At 43.5% G+C, this 27,663-nt stretch overlaps 1 protein-coding gene across 4 annotated transcripts; it reads left to right on the forward strand.

The window, feature by feature from the left end:
• Nucleotides 1–3,113: 3,113 nt before the first annotated feature.
• Nucleotides 3,114–17,054, forward strand: PLEKHB2 (pleckstrin homology domain containing B2). 4 transcript variants are annotated; one of them, XM_082057086.1, is made up of 8 exons: nucleotides 3,114–3,198; nucleotides 6,655–6,702; nucleotides 7,212–7,364; nucleotides 8,026–8,128; nucleotides 9,033–9,072; nucleotides 11,506–11,595; nucleotides 12,719–12,833; nucleotides 14,708–17,054. In XM_082057086.1, the coding sequence occupies exons 2-8, from the start codon at nucleotides 6,666–6,668 to the stop codon at nucleotides 14,842–14,844; spliced, it is 675 nt and encodes a 224-aa protein (XP_081913212.1). In that variant the 5' UTR covers nucleotides 3,114–3,198; nucleotides 6,655–6,665; the 3' UTR covers nucleotides 14,845–17,054. The 4 variants fall into 4 exon arrangements, with proteins under 4 accessions (XP_081913212.1, XP_081913213.1, XP_081913214.1 ...); XM_082057087.1 differs by lacking the exon at nucleotides 3,114–3,198 and adding an exon at nucleotides 3,204–3,302; XM_082057088.1 differs by lacking the exon at nucleotides 3,114–3,198 and adding an exon at nucleotides 5,615–5,713.
• Nucleotides 17,055–27,663: the final 10,609 nt, after the last annotated feature.

Consider the following 27,663-nt stretch of genomic DNA (forward strand, 5'->3'; position numbering starts at 1 on the left):
GCAATTACATGTTATGTTTGCTATATGGATACATAATGTTTTGCAAATTTGACTGGAACAAAACCCAAATAAACTTAAAAATCTGGGCCCTTCACAAGTTAAGACAATACTCCTGTTAGGAGACCTGTCCGGATGGTAGCTGTTCTGAGGCAAAGCTGTCCTGCACTGCCTGCATGCTGCAGTCCTGCCCAGGACCTCCGTACAACACCACAAGAACCCTCTTCAGTTGATAAGCAGACACTCATCTCACGTGACAATGTGACAAAACCTGATCACACAGATTCATTTTTGCAGGTAAAATGTTCCAAGGAATTTTAATCCTGGGTGCAGGTCAATTACCCAGAGGAATGGTCTTTTCCACTGGAGAGAAGGAAGTATGTTAGGGCAGCCTAGATAAAGATTTTTGTCCAAGTCTATGATTTACCTTTCCGTTTGAGACTGTTATGTACAGGGCTAAGGCAATACAACCTTCTGGAAAACTCAAACTATGTTCTTTTCCATCTCCCTCTCACCAGGGAAACTTTATAGGCTAAGTATGAACTATCACCAAGTTGGTTAGTTGCACAAACACTTAATCAAACCCGCTTTAGTTTGGCCCTATCTTCTGCTCTGCTGTTCTCACATAATGCCTAACTAGTTTCAAGTTGCCCAAAGCTCTGAAAAACTAATAAATACAGTAATAAACATATAATAACTTTGGAGTCCTAGTTCTTTTAATTCCTTATGCAGGTGTTCTCCAGCAGCAGCTCTCCTGATCTTTCTGTTGCAACCAGAGTTGTTTAGTCAATTTATTAATATTTTTCATTAACCTGCAAGCAATGCTGATTCTTAATGTGATTTTTTTAGCTCAGTTGAGCACTATTGTATTATAATAGTATTAATAGCATTAATTATAGCATTTAATAATGCTTGTATATATTTTGTTTAAAAGATTTTGTTTATCATTAATGAAATGCTTGTTTTACAGTAAAATTATATTTTATGAACCAAAGTAGGTAATTTGAAATTTAAATTTCAGCAGCACATGAAAAAAATCTATGAAGATCCTCAAATGACTATGAAAATTCAAACATGGTGGTGGCAGTCAAAATTTAGCATATATTGAAGAGACACATTATGTCAGCTGCTTTATGACAAAGAATTCCAATTGATTTTAACTGGTATGCTGTAACTACAACTGGCAAGTTGAACTTCAGTCTTGGTTTCTTTGATTCAGGACAACAATGGGGGTAAAAAAAAGAGGATTTAGTAACTGAGGCATTCCAAACATTTTTTTTAAAGTTACTAATGAGGTATGAGTCTTACACCATGCTTTGAATGTGACCACACTGAAGGTGCAATTATGAATAGGCTGAAAATGTCAACAAAAGCCTTCAGTTCCACACTTCATTGGCAAGCAATTTGAAAATGACCCATGTTTATAATAGTATTCATCTAAATATTCTAGTTCTTTTGCTAAGGCCTAAGACTCATGCAGCACAGTTCATTAGAAACTTCCTGATGAAAGTTTGATCAGCAAATGCAGAGCTCAATATATTTAATTCAAAACATTTCAGAATTTAATGGGATGATAAGCCTATGTATTTGCATGTGTTTCCAGCATACACTTGAGTTTCTGGCAGACCAAAGGTCTGGTGTTTCCTGGATCTGTGCCTCTGTTGGGCACTCTTAGATAGGACCTGTGTGGCACAGGACTTCCATGGCAATGGCCCTCACTCTGGGTTCACAGCCCTGAGTTTCCAAGGTCAACATAGTGTAGGACATGGGTCCCAAACAGCTACTAAACAGAAGCTTCATATTCTGTGCCCATGGAGGTAGTTCATTCAGGAAACTTTTAATTTTAAAATGGTTTTAAACCTAATCTGAAAACTAAAGCTTTATATGAATCCAGACAGCCAACACTTTGAATACATGCCAAAAAGGCAGCTGTCCCTTAGTGACTGCTTGCCAGGGATAGGATCTGATGAGGCTCCCAAATCCTCAAGAGGAATATTGTTTGTTCTAGAAGTGCTTGCTCTGCAGTCTAAATACTGTGTTACCTTCCACCTCTAATCCGATACCTCTAAGTTTCTGAAAATACTTTTCAGCAATGAAAGGTGAACAGCTTTCGCCTCAGAGAAAAGACTCGTCCATAAACAGATCTACACAAATCCCATTTACTGGTTGTTTCTGTCCACAGACAGATGATCTCTCTTTTTCTCTCCTGTTCTGCCCTCACCACTTTTATGGTACTTCAAAGCTGTATCAAAGCATGGACTACATTACAGCCATGAATTACACTATCACAGGCTTTCTATGCAATTTCTAGTTAGAATTGCTGTTGTGATCCAGAAGAGAGAATAGATGGGTAGGAGGAAGTCTAGGAGCTTGTTAACAGTAAGTGAAATTGTAACTATGATGAGTAGCATTTCTGTATTGCCCAGTCTTAAAACAAAAAGATGAGCCTGGGAAAAGTTCTAATAGGAGGTTCAATCAACCAGAGGAAATATTACATCTCCTTAAGAGGTTTTCCTCATTTTAAACTGCAACTAGCACATGTATTTTGGGTTAGAAATGGAAAAGACAATTTGAATTGTGAAGAGAATTAACTAGTGACATAGTGCGTTCTCCATCAGTTCAGACTTTGCAATGTGTGGGCAGCACTGGTTCAAATAGAGTTTGGAGTTGTAATGCAAAAATCACCAAGATGCAGTTTCTGGCTATTTAAGAGGTCACAGACTAGCTGGCCTTTTCTAGCATCAAACACTCATGTGACTGCCCGAACAAAGTGACTGTCATTCTCTGTTGTAGTTCCATGGCATGAGATCAGAAGATGTCCCTTTCATAATCATAAATAAGATAGGAAGAAAAGAAAAATGCCTAAGTGTCTTAGTGTGACAGGGCTGACACTGAGCTAAGTGCTAACCTGTGCAGGAGATGCATTTAAAATTCTGAGAACCTACAGGTCTTGGAGGAGAAGGGCATTAACTGTAACCAGGTGACCATCCCGCACAGGGATCCGAACAGGGACGCTCCCACCAAACGCCGCGGAGGTTCCACGGCAAGCGGCGCGTCCCGTCCCGCAAGGCCTCGGCCTCGGTGCTGGGGGGAGCCCGGGCCGTGCGGCCAGCGGGCGGCGCGGCCGGCTGACGTCAGGCCGGGCTGGCGCTGCCCTCCGGCGGAGCGGGCCGGAAGCGGGAGCGGGGCTGGCAGCGGCAGGTGGGTGCGGCGGCGCCCTCCACGGCCGGGGCACGGCGGCGGGGTCGGGAGGGTGGGGGCACGGCTCTGTGCGGCGGCCCTACAAGGCCCGGCGGTCAGCGCAGGTAAGCGGGCCGCGGGGCAGGCCGGGCCCGGCGGGCCCTTAGCTGCCAGGTCCGGAATGGGCCCCCCCCCGGCGGAGCGCTGGCTCACGGCTGCCGTGTGCGCGGACGGTGAGACGGAGCGTTCAGGGCAGCGCTCGGGGACTCTGCGGGGCGAGCCAGCCGTGCCCGGCCCGCTGCGGGGTGCCGGGGAACGAGCGTGCGGGCGGCGGGGGGGCGCGGGCGGCGGGGGAGCGCGGGCAGCGGAGCCGCCGCTCTGCCTTGGCCAGGCGGGGCTGCGGGCGGGCTGACGCCGCGGCCGGCAGCAGCGAGGGAGCGAGCCCGGGCCAGCTGGGCCCAGGCAGGGCTGTCGGGGGAGCTGTCCCCGCTGGGAGAGGAAAAGGTGGGATGGTGCTTCTACAAACCGCCTGTGCCCGACACCGACTCGCTTACATATGGACAGGTTTGAACCGAGAGCAACATCTCTCAGTAGAACTAGGCATTGGATTAAATACACACAGCTGCGTGGAAAAAAAGGCCTGCACATAGCTAGTTGCAGAGTCAGAAAATTCCAAAAATAAAAAACTTGCTTTGTTTTAAGGGGGAGGGAGGAAAATAGGGTTACACTTGAACACTCTTGTGAGCTTTGTAGAGTTCTGTACCTGAAGTCTTGGGAATACAGTATGAATGAGGTGTCTGTGGGCACAGCTGGTCGCCTGGGACTCAGCTCTGTAGTTAGGTCTGTGTCACCAAGGCCCTTCCGTCTACATGGACTGCAGAATTGGGTTCATTGCTATTTTGATGGCATTAATCTAAACTGCTCTAGTAATAACAAGCTGCAGGAAGAAACATTCGATTCATTTTGAAGTTTGCTTTTCCCACCAACCAACTGGGTTTGAGAATGAGAAGTCATCTGGAATAGACTGTTGGATATTCCACATGACTATTCTGTGCAAAGAAAGGAAAACTGCTATTCCAAGGAGCCGGAAACAGTAGCCTCTCCCCTTTGCTGCATTTGCTCTTGTGTTCAGTTTAGGGTGCTGCTGCTTCTAGATTTCAGACACCAAGGAACTTCTGTTGAGGCTGGTGACAAAAGAAATTGATTTATCTTTGCTTAAATCCCATTTTTCATGTTGGTTTCACTGAGCTAGCTTCACAAACAAATAATACTCAGTGCAGCTGATCTTGCCAGGCTACCTTCTAGCTCTATAACTACTCTTTTTAAAGATAATGTGGGTTGATTGTGAATACTGTATAGGACTTCAAGTGAGTGTGCTTAAAAAGGACCAAAGAAGAATATGTAATTGTTTTTGCACCTCCTTCTTCAGTGCTAACAGACTGTTCCTTGCTCTCTCTCCAGAGCTGAAGTTTTGGGCACTTAAATTCTATGTTGGGAAAATGTAGTTGTTGTATTTGGGATTACATGCGAGGTGCTGAAGAGCTGTTGAAGCCTCTTTTGCTATTGTAGCCCTAGATAGCTGTGAGACTTCGATTGTGAGGCATTCTGTAATGACAGACAAACTTAATTTGTCAAGAGAAACGTTTTCTTCTTCATTTCTTCCTCTTGATGTGTCTAAGTTAAATCTAATTATGCTGTTGTGTAACAGATTAGGTTTAAAGGGAGCAACAAACATTCAGTGGCCTAATCTAGCACTTGCAACAGAACTGAAGTTCATGCAAGTTCTTTATTGGCTTTTAGACTATTAAAAAGCCCCTGGAAATATACAGTGATTTCACCTTAGTGGGCAAACTGGAAGGCACAGAAGCACAACTGGAGAGACCCCTTCCTCTGAAAATGAAGAACAAGGAGAATCTAGGCGGAGAGGAGCATATACTGGGGTGATGGGAGAATGAGCTCCCTGGTACTGCTTTGTTACATAGGAAGAATCAATTGGCCTCTATTTCTGAAGCTCTCCCTCTGTAGACAGGTGTCAACAGCATGCTTAGACCTCACAGCAGGACCTGGTGACGAGGATTAAAGCAGGATATGAGTTTGACACTCCCTTTCAGTGGGCTGTCAGCTAAATATTTGTTTTTCCAGCAAGCTGGTCCAAAAGTCAAGTTTAAGATGTTTATCTTGGAGTTTAAACTTTACCTGCAGGTCGTTCTCACCATCACACCCAAGCCTGGGCTGGATGTGGCATTCCTTAAATATGAAATCCTGCTGGCTATAGTCTTCAGTGTTACAGAATTTGTCCAATTCTGGGAAGAGGACATAGCTACAAGTAACAGCTGATAGATGGCATATATACACCTATCAGAAAATAAGTGGGTCCTTACTAACTTTATATTTTACTAGAAGATAACAAAACTCTCTTCCTCCCTCTCTCCAAGCTTTAGACACATTCCTTGTCTGGGAGGAGTTCCTCTATCAAATCTGCTATGCCAGCTTCCCCTCCCCTCTTCTTATGCTGCTACAAGTAGAATGTTATCTGGTAGGTTTAAGTATGTGTCTCTCATATTGGCTTACAAGCCCCATAAATAATTTTCTAAAAAAGGCAGCCTTCTCAAGGGAGGCTTTAAATGCTCTGTTCTTGCTTTTCTAGCTCAATTACATCCAGATAGTTATGTTTTTATTAGTCCATTTTAGAACAATAGGCAGAACACCATTATGCTATAAAATAAAACCTCATCCTCCAACATATCCTGTGCTTGATCTCTTTTCTTTAGGATGCTCATAAACCAGAGTGCAGTGGCTGAGTGCTTAATGTCATGTCTGATAACTTGAATTTAATGCAGGGTCCTTCCCATGCCATTTCAAGCTTCGTTTAAAAGTTGAGGAGAAATAAGAATCTCACTTTATGGACTTAACTTATTTCAGTTCTTCTTGGAGGGAGCTAGTGATGATTTGGAAGAAATACTAGTCATAAAACCAGCTTTCTCCTTCCTGTTTAAGATTAAACTGTTTCAGTTTTTGTTCTGGCTGGACTTTGAGCCAGTGAATGAAAAAAAAAAGAACAGAAGAGGAAGTACAGAAACAGAGTGCTTAGTAACTTGAGAGCGCAGAATACAGGAAGCATACATATGTCAAGAGAAGAACTTTGAAAGGAACTGGCGGTGAGTCAGGAAGCAGTCACTCCAGTCCGTCTCTTACTCATGTTGCAAAGGTGGTAGCTGTAAACTTGTGTTTTTCAGTTAAGCTTAAAAGTGCTCTCTGATAGTCACATTGGATTGCTACAATTGCACATTTGTTCCATTTGTTTAGTTGTGCCTTACTGAATATCTTCAGCTGAGATGTACGTTGTCTCTGCAATACTAGCTGGGTACACAGAGTTATAATATATGATAATACACATTGAGATGCCTCTTTCTACTGTATTATTGTGAAATACTGAAAACTGCTTTTCTCCCCCTCTTCTTCCTCTCCGTCCACTAGATTAAGCAACAATGGCATTTGTGAAGAGCGGATGGCTGCTCCGGCAAAGTAAGTCACGGGCATTTCACCTCCTTTTCTCCCCACTGTGTCTGACTTCAAAAAACAAGAGAGCAACTTAGTCATTCCCAGGTCTTTTCTAAAACAAGTCTCTAGCTCTGTGGGCTGTTTGTTTGTTTGTTGTTTAACCTTTAGGACACTTCACAAAATGACCTGTTATGACAGCATTTGCATGTGACCCTTTGTGTATAGTGGTGGGAAACAGATATATCTTAATGTCTTCAATTAGTCATGCCCTCTGCTTGTTCTTGCAGCAAGTTAGAACTAAAGCACCAGGTTATGCACTTAAAATAAACCCAGTTGTGACTTTGAATACTAGGTAAAATATAGAACCCAATTCTGTAATGTTCTGAAGTGGGGATGTTGAACTGCAGGATTTTGCTTGGCACCTCAGAATGTCTGAGGCAACTGTAAAGGATTTCTTGGTTTATTTTTTATTAACTCTAGGACATAAATACTTCCCAATATGTGCCCTTAAAAGTGACTGTCTGATTTTTAAGGTACTATTTTACGGCGCTGGAAGAAGAACTGGTTTGACCTGTGGTCTGATGGCCGCTTAATATTCTATGATGATCAAAATCGCCATGATATAGAAGATAAAATCCACATGCGAATCCATTGCATCAACCTCAGAGTGGGGAATGAATGTCGAGGTAATAATGAAACCTTCAGGATTTGTGTATTCAGAGATTCTTTACAACTTCACTGCCTGCCCAGCATACCAATTACAACAGTAGAGTGTAAACATGTGACTTCATTATTGTTAAAAAAACCCCAAAACACTGCCCCTGCTCACCACAGATAACCTCAACTCCACCAACTACTCAATTCCCTTACAGATAACCATGGTGTGGTATCACCATGGGATAGATAAGGCTAGGGAGCATCACTGTTGTAGTTACAGTGCTGGCTGGAGCAAGAGGCAGGACTAGAAATAGGAAACCTCAGCATGTTTTTTTTGAGTATCATTAAGTTCACTTCTAGCATTTGTTAGAACTGCACTTGAAGCTGACAAAAGAGAATGACCCAAGTGTTGGAGAGAACTTATTGCTAAGTGTGGATTGGTTACAGATTACAGATTCTGCTGTAAGACACTTGCATTTCTTAGAAATGATGCTTAGAGGTACGTACTTCCAGGATACTCTAAAGAGCGAGGTTATTTCTTTCTGTAATTTGTTCTGATGCCATGGAAAGCAAATACAACTGGCCCTAGTTTATTTTGTCCAGACTTTTGCATAATTGGCTCCCTTGTAAATGTGATCATGAAATTCTGCTTATAGATATTTTGTAACTCATCTCTTTTTTCTGACTCAGATTTTCAGCCTCCAGAGGGGAAGCAGAGAGACTGTCTACTGCAGATTGTTTGCCGTGATGGGAAGACAGTCAACCTCTGTGCAGAGAGTGCAGATGACTGCCTGTAAGTCTGCCAGAGTATATTTGTTTTGCTGCCTCTTCCTCTCTTTATCTTTTTCTCTCTCTCCCTAATTATTTTCCGCCCTTCAGACTTTCAGAAACATGTTTTACAAAAGTTTTCAAGCAAGTAAAAGCAGGCTTTCGGTGACAAAAAATACGGCTCTCATATAAGAAGTTGTCTAGCTCATGCAAACTAACTGCATGTTAAGTCACTGAAAACACTGAAGAGTGACGAGGAGAATCTTATTATTATGGTAAATGCAATATTTGCTGAACAGATTTTTTTTCACTTTTCCCATTCTTCAAGTAGTACATGACCATGCATAGCCCAAGGACATCCTAATCAGTAGTAAAAGGAATAATACTCCATTATTGTGAACTCTCAACTGAGGTTGGCTATGCACAGTGGTTGCCAATAAGCGTGACACATCAAGCATGCTCCCAGCCATATGGCATGGGAGTGCCTGTGTGAACTATATGCACCTTCTGTTCAAACTGTAATAGCGTCAAGACCCACATTCTCTAGTCAGCACAGATGCAACTGTTCAGGCAGAAGATACAACTTCCCTCATGTATCTCCTCCTATTTCCTTATCCTGAGCATGGCTGCACATTACCTGGTTGTCGTGCTTGCAATGAGGACCTTCAGAACCACACCTGTTCCTTCTTGTGTTCCTTCTCATTCCTTTTCAGCTCTGCAAAGAAAGGAATTATTTCTCAATCTTGGTGTAACACCTTTGTGCATTCATTTTAGTGTATCATTAGACTTCGGCATATGCCGTATCTTAAACTCTGCTCCTGCAGTACCTCTGGTTGCTAATCTTAGTTTTTTCATAGTCCTAAAAATAAAAAGTTACATCAATTTGTATCAGTGTTCCACTAACAATATTTTTTTTTTTTTTTTTGCAGGGCATGGAAAATTGCTTTCCAGGACGCCAGAACAAACACAGTAAGTGTACTACCTATACTGACAGAGAATCAACACATCACTGTTATGTGTGGTCCAGCAGTTTACTTCTGAAATGATGTTCCATCATTCTCTGCTAGAGAAAACAGGGTCATGAGTATGATGGTAAGAGGCTTGTGGGTGGGGAGAAGAGTGATTCTCTGGATCAACAGCACATCATCCTTGCAGCTAAGTCCAAGCAATGCATGCTGGGTTGAAGTGAATGATTTCATGGAATGATTTCTCTGGATGGAAGTGAATGTTTGGGAAGCTGGCCTGTAAGGGAAGTGGGCACTGAGGCTCTGGGCAAAAAGTATGTCTTCTACAACCAATAAAAATGCACGTTCCACTCCTAGTGTTTGTGCCTACCAGGTGCAGTGGTAGAAGCAGCTTATTGCAACGAAGCTGTTTGTTAATGTACATCTTTTACATTGTGGGATGCTTCTCAGCAGAGACTAGGGGAGGAGCAAGAGATGCTTGGAGGGGAGTGCAGGCATGCCAAGGAGGACTGTATTACCTCTGCATGCTAGGTGTGGAGAGTGAAAAGGTCAGGAATCTAAGTCCTGGAGTTCTCTAGAGAACTGTATCTTAGGGGAACCAAATACATCCTCTTGTGGGTATTTTGAATTCGTTTTTCCTCCAGACTGCCTTCCAGAGTACCCTTCAGCACTAGCTTTCCTTAGATGGCTACACTGAACCAACCTGAGATGTTTCCATTTCATGTGGAAATGCTGATTTTTCTAGAAGCTTATCTCAGTTTTTGATGGGTCACATTAACATTGCCACTGTACTGAGGCATCTGTCATATGATATAACTTGGATCTGTAGATACCCAAAGCAAACACTTGTCATAGCAAAACTACCCTGGACATGATTGCCTCTGACTGCAGCCATGCTATGCTGCTTCATGGTGTTAAATGAGAAGTGAAGGAACTGTTCTCAGACAGAGGACAAAACACTCATGGTCTGTCTGCTCTAGTTTGGGGTGCTTTATCTTGCTTATATGTGAGACAGTGACTCCTGGTTTCAGGAGGTAGGAGCTGCTGCTTTTCATGTGTCTGACACTCAGCTGCCAGCCCTGCTAGATGGCATACAGTACTTACAAGTGCATCAGCTTTGTCATCCAAGGCAGACCTCTGCTACTGAGAGCAGGGCAAGTAGCTCTCTGCACAAATAGTGTAATAAATTAGCACTTTCCAGACCTACTAGTGGTCTCCAACAAGGACTTGAACTAACTGGGTAACTGGGTTTTATTCCATCTGTAGGTGCCTGATACAGCTTTCAAAAATATGGAGCATCCAGCAGTGCCTCATAATGTTACTGGAATAGCAGGGTGACCACTCTCGCTTTGAGTACTATGTCCCTTACAGCCATTTGCATTTTGTCTCACATGTCTGTACAGAGTTCCCTGTAACACAACCGAGTACACTTACTGTGCTAAGATGTGAGGATTTGCTGGACTTTTTATCAGGTGGTGGAAGTACCTGCCTCTTCATTTAGTGCTTTCAACAGTGCATTTCAAGCAATCCTTAGAATCTCCATCACAAGCTTGACCTGGGATATGGCCATAGTATGCCCTCAAAAGTCTTTCGCCAGTCCAGGTACAAGAGACAATAGGAACATTCTCTCTCTATTGAGCTATTAAAATGTTGACTTGTAAATTTTAAAAAGGGAGATTTTTTCTTGTGATAGGGCACTAAGGGCATCTTGGTAGATTTCTGATATTGAGGCCAAGAACACAAGCCTCCTGTAACAAATCTTAATTATCTTTGAGAGCTCCTTGTAGACGGATGCAAGTAAGTTTGCATCCTTTGCCTTGTGGCTGCCTTCAAAAAGGATGAGAATTACAGGTGGCATTTGCAAACTAATTCCCTAAAAACAACCAAGCCCCCCAAATCCTCATAGTTAAACATCTTTTCTTGTATTTTTTTTAAGTCTCCTTACAGCCAGAAGCGAGAGGTGGCTAAGAATTGTGACAGTGTTCTGCTGAAATGTTCAGGTGCCACTTTGGGCTACTGCATTTGTCTCCTTTACGTGCTCTTGCAGAACTTGGTGGTAGCACTCTAGTGTGCCAGGAGGCAGCTAGCTTAGTTGTGAAGACCTTTTTATCTGGAAATAGAGGGTAATTTCTAAAGCTGAGACTATGAAATGATGGAAGGAGTCGGTGTACTTGCATATACACCTACATATGTGTGTGTGCGCACAAACAGGTAAGAAATTTTATGACTCCTTCCTGTGGTTGACCAGGCATTTATATTATCCCAGGTCTTTCTCCACAGTTTCTTTTTGCAGTGTTTTATAAGGTACTCACTGCTTTCTTAACATGCAGCATGTCTAAAGGTTAGTCTTTCTTCGGCATCATTAGGTTATAATCCTTGCACTACTCTAACTGTCTGTAGGAAAAGTTGATACCTGCTCCCTTTCCATGGTGTTTAGGGCTACGTGGGATCTGATGTGATGTATGATGAGACAGCCATCTCCTCAGCACCACCACCATATACAGCTTATGCCACACCATCACCTGAGGTAAGAATTGCAGTCAGGAAGCATTAAAATAAGTGAGGTAGCAGAAGTGGCCATCCTTCTAGTAGCCAGACTGTGCTCCCGAAGCGCTGTTGTTTCCCAGTTAGGTCCAGCTTTAAGGTTTGTACAAAAGGAGAGTAAGGCACAATCTATTCACTCCTGTTTGAGATATGGATTTCCTTTGAAAGAGATGAGGCAAATTTGGTTTGAAGGTAAATAAAGGGATGTCTGCTCAGTGAACCTGGAAAAGAAAGCCTTTTAAAGACAGGGCAGAAGTTATTTGGTTAATCTTGAAAAATATTGGCCATGCAGCTTTTAACATAAGCAGGTGTGACTACACTTTCACATTGTGTAAGCACTGGAAGGATATAAAATCAGGAGTTTTAAAATAGAATTTAATGACTGGAGCTGTCACTTCTTACACATAAGGATTTTGTTGTATGTAACTGTCACAGCAACACAATAACTGTAGCTGCTGGATGCACACTTCTTTTGCAGGGGAGAAGGAGCAGCATTGGGGCAGAACCAGTATGCCTCGGGGATTTCTGGATGTTCTGACTCACGTGCAGTGATACACAAAGGGATAGTTTGGGGTATTATTACTTGTTGCACTATAGGTGCTCTGCTCCAGCCCCTCGCTGTTTGAAACAGCTGTTAAGAACTAAATGTGGTACTGGGAGCAGTATGCCTCCTCTTCTGGAGAACAAAATTCCTTCCAAAACACATGGCTACAAAGTATTTGTCCTGAATGTGACGTTTACTTGCAGTGTGCTAGTGGTAAGTTAGTTGGAGTTTCTCGGTATCAGCTTCTGCCTATCTGACACTTCCAAGCTGTCCAGAGAGCTGCTGTTGACCTGAGAGCAGAGAGGAGAGGCTGGGTGGGCTGCTGTGGCTCTGCCTGATGAGCCAGGCCCTGATTCTGCCATTCACCATCTAGGAAGGTGCTGAGGAGAACTTTTTTCAAGCAGCTGTTGTAAATCCTTTCCAGGTAGTAGACTGTATCAGTACAGACTGGATATTTTTGTGAAACTTTGGCTGCATTGGAAATGAGGGAGAATTGAACAAAATGTATAATTGGATACACAGCAAAGAATATTTTTGTGACAGACATTTTTCATTTCACCAGGTTTATGGCTATGGCTATGATCAGTACAATGGTGCATGTCCCCCTGCTAGGCCTCAAGTCTTCTACGCCTCCAATGGACAAGCTTATGCTGTTCCCTATCAGTATCCATACCAAGGTAATTGGCATCAACCATATCTTTCACCATCCTATAGAAGCTATTTGAGTCAATCTTTCTGACTTTAATTCTATTAATCAGTTCTCTTTACCGCCCACCACTCCTGTGCAACGGAGTGACAGAAAGAAACCTGACCTGTAACTGGAACCAAGTCCCCTTACCCTTTCACAACAAAATGAATGCAGTGAAATTTGTGTTATTTCACCTTCCAGTGTGATGCCAACATATTTAAATTACTTCATAAACTCCTTCTGAAGCACACAGAGCTCTTTAACTACAGTAAGCGTGTTTTCTAAAGAAAGAAGGGCCAGACGAAGATTGATTCAGTACTCCATATTGGGCATCAATGGAGCTTTTAATTCATCTGTTGCTCGTACACCTAGCTTAAATATTTCAGTGCTAATATTCAGCTATGGCCTCCGAATTCAATGCAGGTTTCAAAGGTAAATCCACTCCCAAAGCATGGTAGTAACTGGTTCCTACCCCACGTGCTCAAATTGCTGTAAGGCAGTATGTTCAGCCTTGTGAAGTCTTCTATTGCTCTGTTCAGGTTTGTATAGCTTTCAATCCCAATAAAAGAGCGGCTTTAGAGTAGTATGGGTAATAGAAATCAGAAGATTTAACTTACTAATTGTTGATTATCTGATTTTTTTTCAGTTTTGAGGGAGATTTTTTTTTCATTTGATTTTTCAATTTTTTGTTACAATGGAGGTGTCTCAGCCTAAAGCTTTTAAAGCTTTCCTCATCCAAGTTAAAGAGGACCTAAGACAGAGATCATATCTATCCAAACACAGAGGAAGGTGGGTTCTCTTGGTTCTCTGCAGCTGAAAAGCAGCAGCTTGTTCAAAGTCCCAAGAGCCATTTTTAAAAACTACCAGTAGGCCTTAGAAATCAAGCCTCAGAAACCTGTGTGATAAAAATGCAGCATTAAACAGTAACTCTCCTGAACAGTTTGCAAATCCAGTGTGTTATAGGTTGGGCATAGTAATCAAGCCTCTATGTTTTCCTTCACTAGGTTTACTGCAACCAAATCTTAGGGGTCAAGTCCACCCCTACCTTAACCCCTGTATATTTCGCTTCATTGCTTATTCTTTGAATTGACATAATCCTTCTCCTGAACTTTCCTGTCATGCATCATTGAGAGTCAGTGAGAGCCTTTTCCAGTTGTATTAGTAGGATTACTTCAGTATCTGCTACAAAAAACATTGCAATATTTTAAAGAAAACTTAATCTTCCTGAAATGTCTGGAAGGGAAAGCTATACTTTTATGTTTGCTTTGCAGGTAGGAGCTAAGTCACAAAACAACACTGGTGGATCTTGTACAATTGGTGGTTTCTTGAGCTTTATGTTAGTTACTTCCTACTAGACCAGTCTTCATCTCAAAAGAAATGTAACTGTCACCACACAACAGATCAGTCCAGGATGTGAAGGCAGTAATTGTAAATAACTGATACATAGTTTCTGACAAACCCCTGGCTTAAGAGCTGCCAAAGACTTTATTTGCCTTAACTTCAAGGTTGAATCTATTTTTAGACCCATTTCTTGGATTAAATCCACTAACTGTTTGATAGAATGATACAAGTAATTAATAGGTTCTTTGCTAATATAAATGCAGAACAATGTTCAGCTTTACATTTTGATGAGCTGTTCTCCCAGATATTAAACTATTACAAGGTTAAAAGAGTTGCTAGGCCTCTGGATTTATTTAATAAATGTGGAGGCTGAATCCAAAGCAGAGATGCATTTTGCCTTTGTAGCTGACATCATCTTAGTGTTCAACAAGGGTGAAAGAATGGGCACATTTTGAAATCGCAATGTACGGTATTAAGATACACATTTCTTTTGCCCCAGCTTAACAATATTTTATTACCTAGGACCTTATGGCCAGCCCCCTGCGAACCATGTCATCATTCGAGAGCGTTACCGTGACAGCGATGGAGATCTTGCACTGGGCATGCTTGCTGGAGCAGCAACTGGAATGGCTCTGGGATCATTATTCTGGGTCTTCTAGATTACCCATTCTTTGTCTTTGTAGTTCCAAAAACCTTTATTGTGTGCAATAACATATTGGCAATGTTGTTTACTGTTAAACTTTAAGAAATGCAATAGTTATTTTTCAGTAGTGACATCTTAATAACTGATTCTTAACTGTCCTAAGGAGAGTTTAAAGGCACTGTTGAGTTATGTGGTTGGAGATGGCATGTGTTGCTCTTGAATTCTGTTTTAATGTTTGAAGTTACAAGGATTTGTACTGATAAGGATCAGCATGAGCAGCAATGTAACATGGTAGCAGTCACTAGCTTTATGAATAGACTGTTACTGTAAGCACTATAGAACAAATGGATTTTTTGGGGGGCTCTAAAATCTGGTCCAAATAGCAGATTTACAGGAGCCCTGCATTAGTATATATGTAACACTGGCTTCTAAACATTCCCTGTACAAACACAGAGCTCAGCAGAAACTCCTTGGCAAGCAGCCTGCCATGCTTGAGGATTTTTTTGTTTTCAAACTTGCCTGCAGATGGTAGTATATTTTCTTAGATGGAGTCCTATACCTGTCTCTCACACCATCCAGGGGAAGTTGTTCTTGAGAATGTATAAACAAACAGCTAGGAAGCAGCAGCACTCCTCAGTTTTTATTCTCCCAGAAATGTGAATGACCAGTGGCAAGGAAGGCCAATGTTTGTTGTTCCACCTCCCTCTTTATCCTGAATCACTCTTCTCCAGATGGAAGTAATGGATTGCTAGCTTTTCAAGTGGTCTTCCTTGTCTGTAGAACAGTTGCCTGAGACACTGTAACAACTGCATTGCTGAGGAAAAGGCCATTGCCTAGTGTCTCTGCTAATTACTGCCATCACTCTGCAGGAGAACTAACTTGGACAACCCTTGTGCTGTTGGGCATACCAGGATCCCTCTGCAGGCAGTAACAGTCAAGAGGGGGGAGACAAACAGCACAAGTAAACCTTGAAGAGGCACTTCGGTATCAGCTGCCTTGCCATGGCTGGGATAGTGTCCGCCTCATAGCCTCCAAGGTTTCCTGAACCAGGTTCATTATTGGCAATTGGTTTTGAGCACAGCTGAACCTGGGTTTGGTCTATGCACACTTCCCCCTCACATTCAGCAGGTCTTTTCTCCCTCCATGACTTGTTAAGGAAAACACTCCAAGGAGCCTGACTGACATTGCTTCTATGGCTGGTTCCTTACACAACGTGCTCCTGCAGGGTGCTGTGCTATAGGCTGTAACCTGGAGTGCAACTGTTAACGTGTGTTACGGGACCAGTTACTTTATTCTGTTATAAGCATTGCTGAGCTGTGGTTGGCAGGGTAAAGAGAGCTCTGAAAAAATGCACATGCTTGCTTCTTCAGGTAAAATAGGCAGGGTGCCTAAGTTGATTTCTTTTTAGTAAGAGGACTTATTTTTTTATACTTCCACTTTTAGCTTCCTGTATTCATAGTGTTTTAATATGTTAAGTCTTTCTTATACTTTCATTCAAAAGTAGGTTAATTTCTTTAAGGTTCATGGGGTTTCAGGTATGTCAGGAAATACAAAAATAGATGAGAACTTGCACCCATATAATTTTAGATCAAGCCCCAACCTTTTTCATGTCAACCCAAAGTTCTGTCCTACATATTTAAGCAGTAGAGGTCTCGGACAATAGTTTGGGCAGCAGCCAGGGGAAGCACTAAGCTTTCATGATTCTTAGGACCAACTCCACAAACTGCAATCATCGTAAGTAAACAGACAGATGTAATCCTGGCTGCATTACTAAGATTGGGCCTAATAGAGGGAATGTAAACTTCAAGAAACTATGGCTCATTTCTGTACATCAATGTGCATGGATGTTCGTTCACAGATTAATACAAGCTGCATATGTTTTGCCAATGGTATGTACGGAAAGGACTTGTTGTAGATTCAGAAGTGGACTAAAGCAAAAGTTTCCTATTGCTAGTCTAAACCAAAAGGGACTGGAGTACACTACTGAAGTTCTCTTAGAGGCCTGATACCCTTGAGTTCAGAAAGAGATGGTGATTGTCTGGAACTTAAGTGAACAAACATTTCTACCCTTTTTAAGCCTTGAGATAACCTTGAAGCTGATTACAAGTCTGTAGTCCTGTTTAGTTTGTCCTTTGCAATACAAGTAGTTCTGCAGAATGTCTCCATCTCCTTCCTGTAGGATATTAACTTATCAGGGGTGGGAGAGAATAAAACAATTGAATACCACTGTGATTTCTTTTGAATTTCCTAACGGTTGTGACAGAATAGCACAAAATAAATTGATAGCTGGGGGCTTGAAGGGACTGCCATGCCAGCTGCTGCAGACAATGCAGGGAAGAGGCAGTAGGTATGGAAAGGTCTTTTCCAAAACAGATTGAAATGACAGTCTTAAGCAGATGTTTGTTTCTGAATGGTGCTATTCATGATGCTGTGATTCCAATTATAGCTGCACAGCTCCCAAGTACACACTTTCCAACTTGGGCCCAATACTTGACCTCCCTAAACCTATGGGAGGTCGACAGCTACTACAGTGCCACTGATTTTACAGCATACACTGTAAGTTAAGGATGACTAAATCTGTTGTATAGCAGTTACAGTCCAATTAGAATTAAATGTCAGTGCTTACAGAGGTCATGAATCTATATGCTCATCTGTGACTACTTTGAGACTCTCAGTTATGGACAGCTAGACAGAGCCAGGCTTCCAGAGAATGGGGTGGAAGTGCTCAGCCTTCTGCTAAAAGTCTGATCACATTAAAGATGTGAACCAGGGCACCCTCCCAAATTCTTAGTTACATGCGAAAACACAGCTGTTGGCTTCTTTCGCTTGAATAGGGGCGGGGCTAGAGAGCCAGCCTCTTCTAGTGAGTAGGTAAAGGCCTATGAACTACAGAGGAAGGGGATCAAAGTGTTTATTACCGCACTGACTTTTGACTAAGACGTTATTTCTAGTGCTGAAGCATTCTCATCTGCATCTAGATGGAGCTACTTTAAATAATAGAATCGTTTAGGTTGGAAAAGACCTTTAAGATCATCAAGTGCAACCGTTAACCTAACACATCCAAGTCCACCGCTAAACCATGTCGCTAAGCACCACATCTACACATCTTTTAAACACCTCCAGGGATTGTGACTCAATCACTTCCCTGGGCAGCCTGTTCCAATGCTTGACAACTTTTTCAGTGAAGAAATTTTTCCTGATATGAAGCCATTTCCTCTCATCCTGTCACTTATTACCTGGGAGAAGAGACCAACACCCTCTTTTCAGGTAGTTAGAGCAAGAAGGTCTCCCCTCAGCCTCCTTTTCTCCAGGTTAAACAACCCTTGTTCCCTCAGCTGTTCCTCATAAGACTTGCTCTCCAAACCCTTCACCAGCTTCGTTGCCCTTCTCTGAACTCTTTCCAGCACCTTAATGTTTTTTTTGTAGTGAGGGGCCCAAAACTAAACCCAGGATCCGAGGTGCAGCCTCACCAGTGCCCAGTACAGGGGGACAGTCACTGCCCTGGTCCTGCTGGCAACACTATTCCTGATGCAAGCCAGGATGCTGTTGGCCTTCTCAGCCACTTGGGGACACTGCTGGCTCATGTTCAACCGCTGTCGACCAACAACCCCAGATCCCTCTCTGCCAGGCAGCTTACCAGCCACTCTTCCCTGAGCCTGTAGCCTTGCGTAGGGTTCCTGTGACCCAAGTGCAGAACCCAGCATTTGGCCCTATTCCACCTCATACAACTGGCCTTGGCCCATCAATCCAGCTGTTCCAGATCACTCTGTAGAGCCTTCTTACCCTCGAGCAGCTCAACACTCCCACCCAACTTAGTGTTTGCAAACTTACTGAGGTGCACTTGATCCCCTCATCCAGATGGTTGATAACGGTATTAACAGAACTAGCCCCAATACTGAGCCCTAGGAAACACTACTCATTACCAGCTGCCAACTGGATTTGCCTGCATTTACCACAACTCTTTGGGCTCAGTCATCCAGCCAGTTTTCACACAACAATGGCTTCATTTTGTTTATTCTTCAGTGGAGATTCAATAGGTGATGGAAGCAGCTAAGCAAGCTGAGTAAAAAAAATTCATACCCATGTTTCTCAGATGTGTTTGTGTTTTTTCCTCCTTATGATACGGCTAAGATAGATAGGTGTAAGTCATGGAGGGTAGCATGCAGCAAGTGTTTCACCCCCAGATCCTTCATGGTCTTGTACATTCTCTATCTTAACTGTTGTTTTTACTGTGTGTCCCTGTATGGGGATATAGCAGAAGATTTGGCGAGGAGGTTAGTTAACTGTAAATACGCTCAAGTGACTTGCACCTGTCTGTAGAAAAAGCACATACATCACACTAATTGTTTTACTGACCTTGTGTGCTTGATGAGTAGAACCTCTGTGTTAGATACCATAGGCCTGTGAGAAACTCTAGGCACCTTATCACTATGTTTGAGATTCCTGCTTTGTTGTGAGAAAGAGCAGGAGGCTGCACCTGCCTGAAGCCTTGAAATACAGGTGAGCTCAGCAGGCCCAGTGATCTTCCAGCAGGGCTGAACTGACCAGCGCCTGCGTCCCGGCTGGTGTCACCTCTGCCTGGGAGCTCAGGTGCTACTTTGAAGATCCCCCAGTAGAGAGGTAACTAAAATAAAACTTGCTTTTTGCAATGCATTCGTGGCCTCTGGCTCTTTTTGCGACGTGCCTGCTTATGTGTACACAGTCCCCATCCTCATTATTAATTTATAGCAAAATATCCTTAGGAATAAAGTTTGTATTTAAGGGTAATTGTTTTGTCTTGACATGTTTACTAGCTTTTGTTCAACATTTCTCATTTAGTTAGTCTGTAGACAGGTATATGTTTTTCAAGCTTGTAGTCAGCTTACAAGAGATTTCCTTTGCAAAGAAACAGTGCCATAATGTATTCTGTGCACCTCCAGTCTTTCCCAAGTAAGTAGAAAAATTAACTAAGACAACTGTGGCTGTTGGGGTTAGAGCTCAGGCTGACATATACCAGTCATCTCAGTTACCATTTAATAAAGATGATGTAATGTCTGTGAAATCAGCAAAGTAACTCCACACTAACACCACTATACCAAGATTAGAATTAAGGCCTATTTCTTTTTTAATAGAGTTGAAGTCTTTGACTCAGAAATGCTTAATCTTGGATATATGCAACGCTGATCCAGATTTACCATTTGACGTTGTGTTATCAAATCAACAGATTTGTACTGTTTAGTATTACCATAAGCAGCTTGGAGCACAGATGTTGCTCTGGCCAGAATGCTGCTGCTTGCTGTATTCTATTTCCTGTTTCTGAATTGCTTCATTCATGGGTACAATCAATAAGTTTGCTTAGACAAAGACACTAAATGACCACAGCTAGCTCCACCACCTAAAGGCAGACTATCTTATCCTGTACATTTGCTGGAAATTAAGATATTTGTCAGAAGGACCACAGTACATTTTATAAACCATTATACTTGCTTGATGCACACTCCGTTTCTACTGTTGAGGGGTGGTGGTTTTTTAGCCACTAATCTGGGAATGAAAACAAAACTGCTACTTCAACCCATCAGTTAATGTCACTCTTCTCCCCAGCATGCTATGTTGGCTATGCTCATTTCATCAGTCACCCGTTCCATGTGATGGATTTACTAGGCTAAGCAGACCATTATGTACACTTAACCTTGCCCACCAGAGAGCCCACCTTTACTGACATTTCTGCACCAGAACAAGCTAAAGAATTGTCATGCAAAGCTTAACAGCTCCATACCTTCCTGAAGTGGCAACAGCTTAGAGAATGGCCTTTGTTACTGCTCTCCCCTCTCCTCCTGCATTCCCTGCCGTCTTTGTGGTCACTAAATGCAACCACAGTAATTAATTTGGGTTGCATTCCCAAAAGTACCTTTATTTGTCCCTCTCTCCTGTTGCAATGCACTTAAGTGAGATTGGAACATTTGTGCTTCCCTCCATTCCAGTGGAGCTGAAAGCTTCCCCCTGTACTTACTAGGACTTACTAACTACAAATGAGAACTTGCAACAATGGACTGACACTAATGCACGGGTTTGGGAGTCTTCTAATCACCACAGCTTATCTCCTTAGGTTTCAGAGTTTTTGAGGCATCTCTAAAAGGCTCCAAGACACACAGGGCAAATAAAGACTCCAAATGTATCTGCGTTAATAATTTAAAGCTTCAGATCCATTTGATGATTCTTTTTAAGGAGCAGTTTGTGAAAGTTTCAGACTGACAATACTGAGCTTAATCTGACTGAATATGGCAGATGCAATACTGATACCACCTGATTCTCCAGATACTTTAGGTACCCAAGTTAACTATGCACTTTGCTAAGTAGTTAAATCTTCCAGGTCAAGTAGGGAGTGACCCAAAATGACCACTGACAAGCACCCAGAGTTTTCAGGGCCCCGGTGCACACGGGGGCTGAGACAATCTTACCCTGCGTGGGTCCACCAGCACCTCCGGGGGCTCCGGGCCGGGTTTTGGAAGGACAGCGAGATTTCCGGTAACTAAGCCTCCCGCGCAGCCCCTCCACACGGTCCCGCCCGGTGCTCCCGCCGGGTCCCCAACGGCACCAGCGCCGCTGGAGACCAGCGGCCGCACCTCGCGCCCAACGGCCGCACCTCGCGCCCAACGGCCGCACCTCGCGCCCAACGGCCGCAGCTCGCGCCCAACGGCCGCAGCTCGCGCCCAACGGCCGCGCTCGCGCCGCCAGCCCCAGCCCGCCCGCTAGATGGCGGCCCCGCCACAGCCATGGCCGCTCCAGCCCCGCGTACCCCGCACAAGCGCGGCTGAGCCCCACGGCCGACAGCGGCACAGTACAGACTGCCCACGGGGAAAGGGCCCTGGGCAGCGATTTACAGTTTCACCAGGAAACTGGGAGTGCTCGGAAATCGGAGGGAGTTGCCCCAGCAGCTCCGCTCCCCGCCAGCCCCTGCAGCCTGCCCCTCGCTGCCCTGAGCAGCGGAGTCCTGCAGGAAAGCAGCAGCATTTCTCTTCCCCCCTCTAAGTGGGTATGTCGGTGTTGCCTCAGCCCTCCCAGGAGCTCCGAATCACTCCTGCCCTACAAATAACAGTCTGAGATAATGATAATGATAATGATAATGATCGTATTCATGGGTAGCGAACAAACCTGCAGGTGTGCAGTCTGGAGGCAGGGCTGCAACCTCTGCAAGGCAATACTTTCCAAGTCTGCTTCTGATCAAACGCAGTTTTTCATGGGAATGCTCAGAGACATGATTGTAATGAAAGGCTATTTCCATGCCAAATTTCCACGCTCAAATCCCTAAAATCCCTAGCTGCTTCAGCTGAAGAGCTGTTTATGATAAAGCCACAGGATTTTTTTTTTCTTTTTTTTTTCTGGAAGTGGAGGGGGTATTTTGGTTCTCCTTGCACTGCCAACCTCGCAGATGAACTGGCTTTGCAGTAACCAAAGTCCAACCCCTGGGCAGCTACCATGCTTAAAACTTCAGCCCCCCAAACAGGAGTGTTCCTACTGTGCTGGAAAGAGACTGGCCTCAGTCCTAACACAGCCTTGCAGGGGCTGCTGGCTGAGCACATGAGATGAATAGAAGCTGGCAGTAGGTTTAGCAGGGCTCGGGGTTTTCCCAGCCTGTGCTTTAGTGCAGGAGGATGGGCCGAGAGCCCTGACCTGGGACTGGGATGGTCTGGGTCAGTTTCCCAGCTCTGTCACAGGCAGTTTGCGTGATGTTGGAAAAAGCCATTGTCACATCTCACTTCTCTCATTCCCAAGAGAGAGATGGTGACACGAAAGAAGCAGACAAGTTCATGCCAAGCGGTAAGCTGTTCTGCTCTGTGCGTGCACCGAGGACACAGGGATATCAGTCTTGGCTGACATTTTCAGAGACCTCTGATATGATCATAACAACAATTAACAGTGTTTAAATAAGAAACAGCCTAGAATACAGAGGGCAAGGGCTAGTAATTCAAGAACAGCATCATGTTTCTTTACACCCAGAATACAGGACACAAGGGCTGGAAGAGATTTTAACCCCTCCTTATCCAAAGCAGACTCGGCCCCACCACACTGCAGCAAACCCAGCGCTTCCCAAAGCCCAAGCCCCAGGAAGGGCCATTGGCACACGACCTCCACCTGATGCACGCAAACACTGGGCATTATTCCCAAGTGGGGGATGAACCACAGCTCTCTTTAGACAGAGATTTTTTTTAAAGAAAATGTTAAACTTCAATTTCCCTGTTTCAAGCTCATTTTATACAGACAAAAGGGACCAATTTAGAAACCGTCTACCTTCAATTCATAACAACATAAGCATCATCAACTTGTAACTTCATGTTACCATCTTTCAAACAACTGCCCAGTTCAGCAGATGGTGTTGCAACTGCATTGAGCGTATCAGACCATGCATGACAACAGACGGACTCTGAGTACATGAATTCAATGTCTGGATCATGAGTCTTTACAGACTGTACTTGAAATTTATTTGCTTTTGCAACGGCTGACTAAAAAGGGGAAAACAGAAGCCTTTGTTCTTTAACTACCATGAAAAATACTCAAGTCAACCATTTCATTACCTGAAATTTCTCCTGACAGTGGAGGTTCAATATAATGCCATGAGCCATCCCTCTCTGTGCAGGCATGAATTAAGACAGGTAATCAGAGGCCTGAAGAAAACAGATCCAGGTAAAATCCCTCCTACCAGCACAGGACTGTTTGCCTAGTTCTACAACAAATCCTAGAATTATTTCTCAATCAGACACTCAACACCACAAACCACTTTTGACTTCTGAGTTTGCAAATATGGGTTAGCCATCTCCCAGTCTCAGGAAAGTGATGAGCATAAGGACTTTTCAGACAGATTCTAAACAACGTCCCTTTTTACATCTTCCTCACTACATCTAGGTAATGTTTTCAATCTCTAATTTGGATGGCTGAGAAATAATCAGGAAAATAACCCTTGCTTCCTGTACTCCTCCATATTTTTCTCTGAAAGACATTCAATCACCCTGATGCATTTTTCTCCCCTTAAAATTTGCTTTAAAGATTATTCTCCTAAGTTCACACCACAGCATCATGCCGAGTTAAGAAAGCAAAATTGTACGCTTACAGGCCTGAAGAATCGCCTTCAGTCAATCAATAGCTATATTTCTGACTGGTTTAAAACCAATTGTTTTGGATGCCACTATTCCAAACAACTTTTTTTCTAATCAATATCTCTGGCAGCTCTTCAGATAACCTATCAGTAGAACTAACTGCTGTTAAAGCTACACGCGTATGATCAGTCAGGCTAGGATGTATCTTCCTTATGTAATTGCAGTAGAAAACCTCACATAAATTCAACCCATGCAAAGCTCAAATACTTTCTGGGATGGACATATGTCACTTTAGCAGAACAAACATTTTTCTGGTGTTTTTGTCCTTACCACTAGAAATAAATCCAAAAATATTTCCATGATTCCAGCTCTGTCAGTGTGCTGGCCCAAGCAATCAGTGAGCTCAACTTTAGGCATGGAAATAACTGTCTTGAATTGAATGGTGTGTACACTGTGCATCTTCAAATGCTTGTGTTGTTGGACAGGCCAACAGTACTGGAAAAACACAAAACTCCCAAGAACAGATTAGGCATTTGGGGGAGGGAAGTGGGGGAACCCCCCAAACTTCCTGAATTTGTCTATACACGGCGCAATAAAACAGGCCAAAATCTGCACCAGTGTAAATTCCCAGAACACTAATGAATCCACATGCCAGCTTGCACCCTGGTTTTACAACTAATGAAGGCTTTCAAAGATCCATTTTAAGTAAAGGAAATGCCTGTGCTGTAAACAAAACAGTCTGCTTCTTCCTTCAACAGAAGTATTACCAAATGCTTCAGAAGTGACCCCAATCTAGTATTTTGCAGAGGCATCAATATACTCCTTCATGCATGGAATCACCTACAGATGTTGCAGCACACTGCACTATATTTTAGTGGCACATGGGGAAAATGAGAAGCTCAGAGCTGTGTTTGATTGTTTCTGTTAAAGACAGTAAAGCACTGTGGGCAGGGAGGTGAGATTATGGTTTTGATCAAATCCCAGTAAATCTGAGTTAATGAGACGTGGCGAGGCAATTCCAGGGAAGTGTCGTGCCCCTGCACTGAAGTGATGGTGAGGTCCCAAATACCACTGGTATGAACAGCTGCAAGTCCATTTGAGTTGGGAACTCACTGCAGCTGAAAGCATACTTTGTTTACTAACACCCACTGACTTAATATTCAGACCAGAGCTAATCCCTATTCTTTCCTGTGGAAAGTGCCCAAAGGACAGCTCTCATGAGGACCTCGCCTGCATTTCCAAGCAGGAGCTTTCACTCTTCTGTTGACCATTTACAACGAAGTACAGCGATTTCTTTCCTCTTCCACCATCCCAAAACTGGAAATACCATCCTGTACAAAGCAGACAGAGATTTTTACGAGTATTTCTTGCAGGAAAACTCTTCTGAAAGCATTATTCAGACCTGCAAGTGCTTCACAGATGATCCTCGCTCCCCCAGCTAAGCTTGCTTTCCCCTTATCCAGCAAGCTTTTTGCCTCACGGCTTAAGGGGATAACTGTAACACCGAGTGGCAAATCCACAGGCATCACTTCACTCCCCTGCTGTCATGTCTGGCACCTCCACCGCATGTTCAGTTCTGCTCATCTCCGTGCAGTGGGAGGCCAGCTGGCAGGGTCCTCACAGGACACAATAAAATGGAAGAGTAAATAACATTTGAGTTTGATCAACTCCCGAGGCAAGGTTGAATGAAAGCCTTCATCTCCATCCTACATCTCATCTTCTTGTCTACGATATTTCTCTAATTAAGCAGTTGTCCGCAGTGCATCAGGTGCAGGCCATTTGAACACAGCTTCAGACCAAGCTTATGATTTATAGCCAAAAGTCACCCAATGAGCGCCCTGCCGAGGCTGAGTGTATACGCGTGTGAAACACAGCAAATGGCCCTGCAACCAGCTAGGGACTACAGCCAGGACTACAAAAGAGGGAGCAACTTTAATTTTCTAGCAGGGTCAGTATTAATCAGGTTGCTATTTATATAAAGTAGCTCATTTTTCTGCCCTGAATAAAGCAGAGATGGGAGCCCCAAAGCTTGGTGGAGCTCGTATCCGAGTCAGTTATCAGTTAAACCAGATACTCCCCACAAGCTCTGCAACTGTAGCTGAAGTGCTGGCTCAAACACCTGGCACATGCAACTTACAGGAGTTGTGAATTTTCAAATTACTTACTCAATTTCACAAATTCTCTGCATCCCACTATCTGCAGAGTTTACCCTTACAGTGGAATTTTCTACCTATCTCTTATGAAAATTCAGGCAGTTGAGTTAATACTGCAGCAATTTCTGCACCTGAAATAAAAAACATAATTCATGTAGAAAAACATAATTATTTTTAGATATATATACTTTTAAGTGCTGTGAGGTTCTTTCTCAAGGTCTTAATATTTGTTCCTTTCATGATACCAAACATGTCATATGCATCTGCAATTTGCTCCTGTTTCTGTGATCATTTTACATTAACATATTGTGAATTGCGCCAAGTACTTTACTCCATACAGAAGTGACTGCATTGGTATGCTACCACGGTTTGCAAAACTGCAATTACATCACCCATTAAAACTGAGAAGGGAAATGGAGAACAACGCTTTACATTAAGTGATACCAATTACAGAGTAAGTACCTGATGCTGAGAAAAGTGACTGTTATATTTATGTGGTTATGTAACTAACAGATTGAGCAAGCTCTTGCCCTTTGCTTATCTGTTGGGCTCTTATCATTTCAGGAAATGAGAGTCTGCCTCCATTGTGATCTCATAAGCCAGGAAATGCAGATTTAGAAGTCAGATTGCTGACAGGCCTCTTTGAATAAGCGCAGAGCATTGAGTTATGTTTTTACGCTAAAGACAGTGCTTCGACTACTGTGCCTGCACAGAGTCACTGCCTCTTCAGGGGGTCACGGAAGGGCTAAGACTGGGAGGCACCTCTGGAGATCATCTAGTCCAATGCTCTGCTCAAAGCAAGGTCACCTAGAGCTGTGGCCTGTCAGGTTTTGAACCTCACTGAGGATGAAGACTCCACAGCCTCTCTGGGCAACTTGATCCAGGATCTGACCACCCTAACAGTAAAAGAGTTCTCTTACATTTAAATAGAATTTTCTGAATTTGTTTGTGTCCATTTCCTCTTGCCCTTTCACTGGGAACAGCTGAGAAGCACCTGGCTCAATCTTCTTTACCCATCCCATCAGGAGCTTAAACACATTGATAAGACCTTTCCTGAGCCTTCTTTTTCACAAGCTGAACAATCTGAGCTCTCTCAGCCTCCTCTTGTATCAGAGATGCCCTTAATTGCCTTTGTGTCCCTTTGCTGAACTTGCTCCTTCAAGTCCACATCTTTCTTGTACTGGGAAGCTGCGCACCGGGCGCAGTGCTCCAGAGGTGGCCTCACCAGTGCTGAGCAGGGGGAAGGATGGTTTCCCTTGGCCTGCCGGCAGCACTCCTCCTAATGCAGCCCGTGATGCTGTCGGCCACCTTTGCCACCAGTGTACACTGATAGCTCCTGCTCAACTCGGTGTCCACCAAGACACCCAGCTCCTCTTCTACAGAAGTACTTTTCAGCCAGACAAGCCCCAGAGTGTCCTGGTAGGTGGGGTTATTCCTCTCAAGGGCAGGACTTAGCATTTCCTGTTGCTTGATACCATGAAATCCCTGTAGTCCCACTGCTCCAGCCCATCAAGGTCCCTGTGAATGGCAGCACAACACTCCAGTATATCAACCACTCTTCCCAGTTTGGCATCAGCTGCAAACTTACCGAGGGTGCACTCTGTCCTATCA

This window comes from Streptopelia decaocto (assembly GCF_964273445.1).
Source record: "Streptopelia decaocto genome assembly, chromosome: 6".
Classification (NCBI taxonomy): domain Eukaryota; kingdom Metazoa; phylum Chordata; class Aves; order Columbiformes; family Columbidae; genus Streptopelia; species Streptopelia decaocto.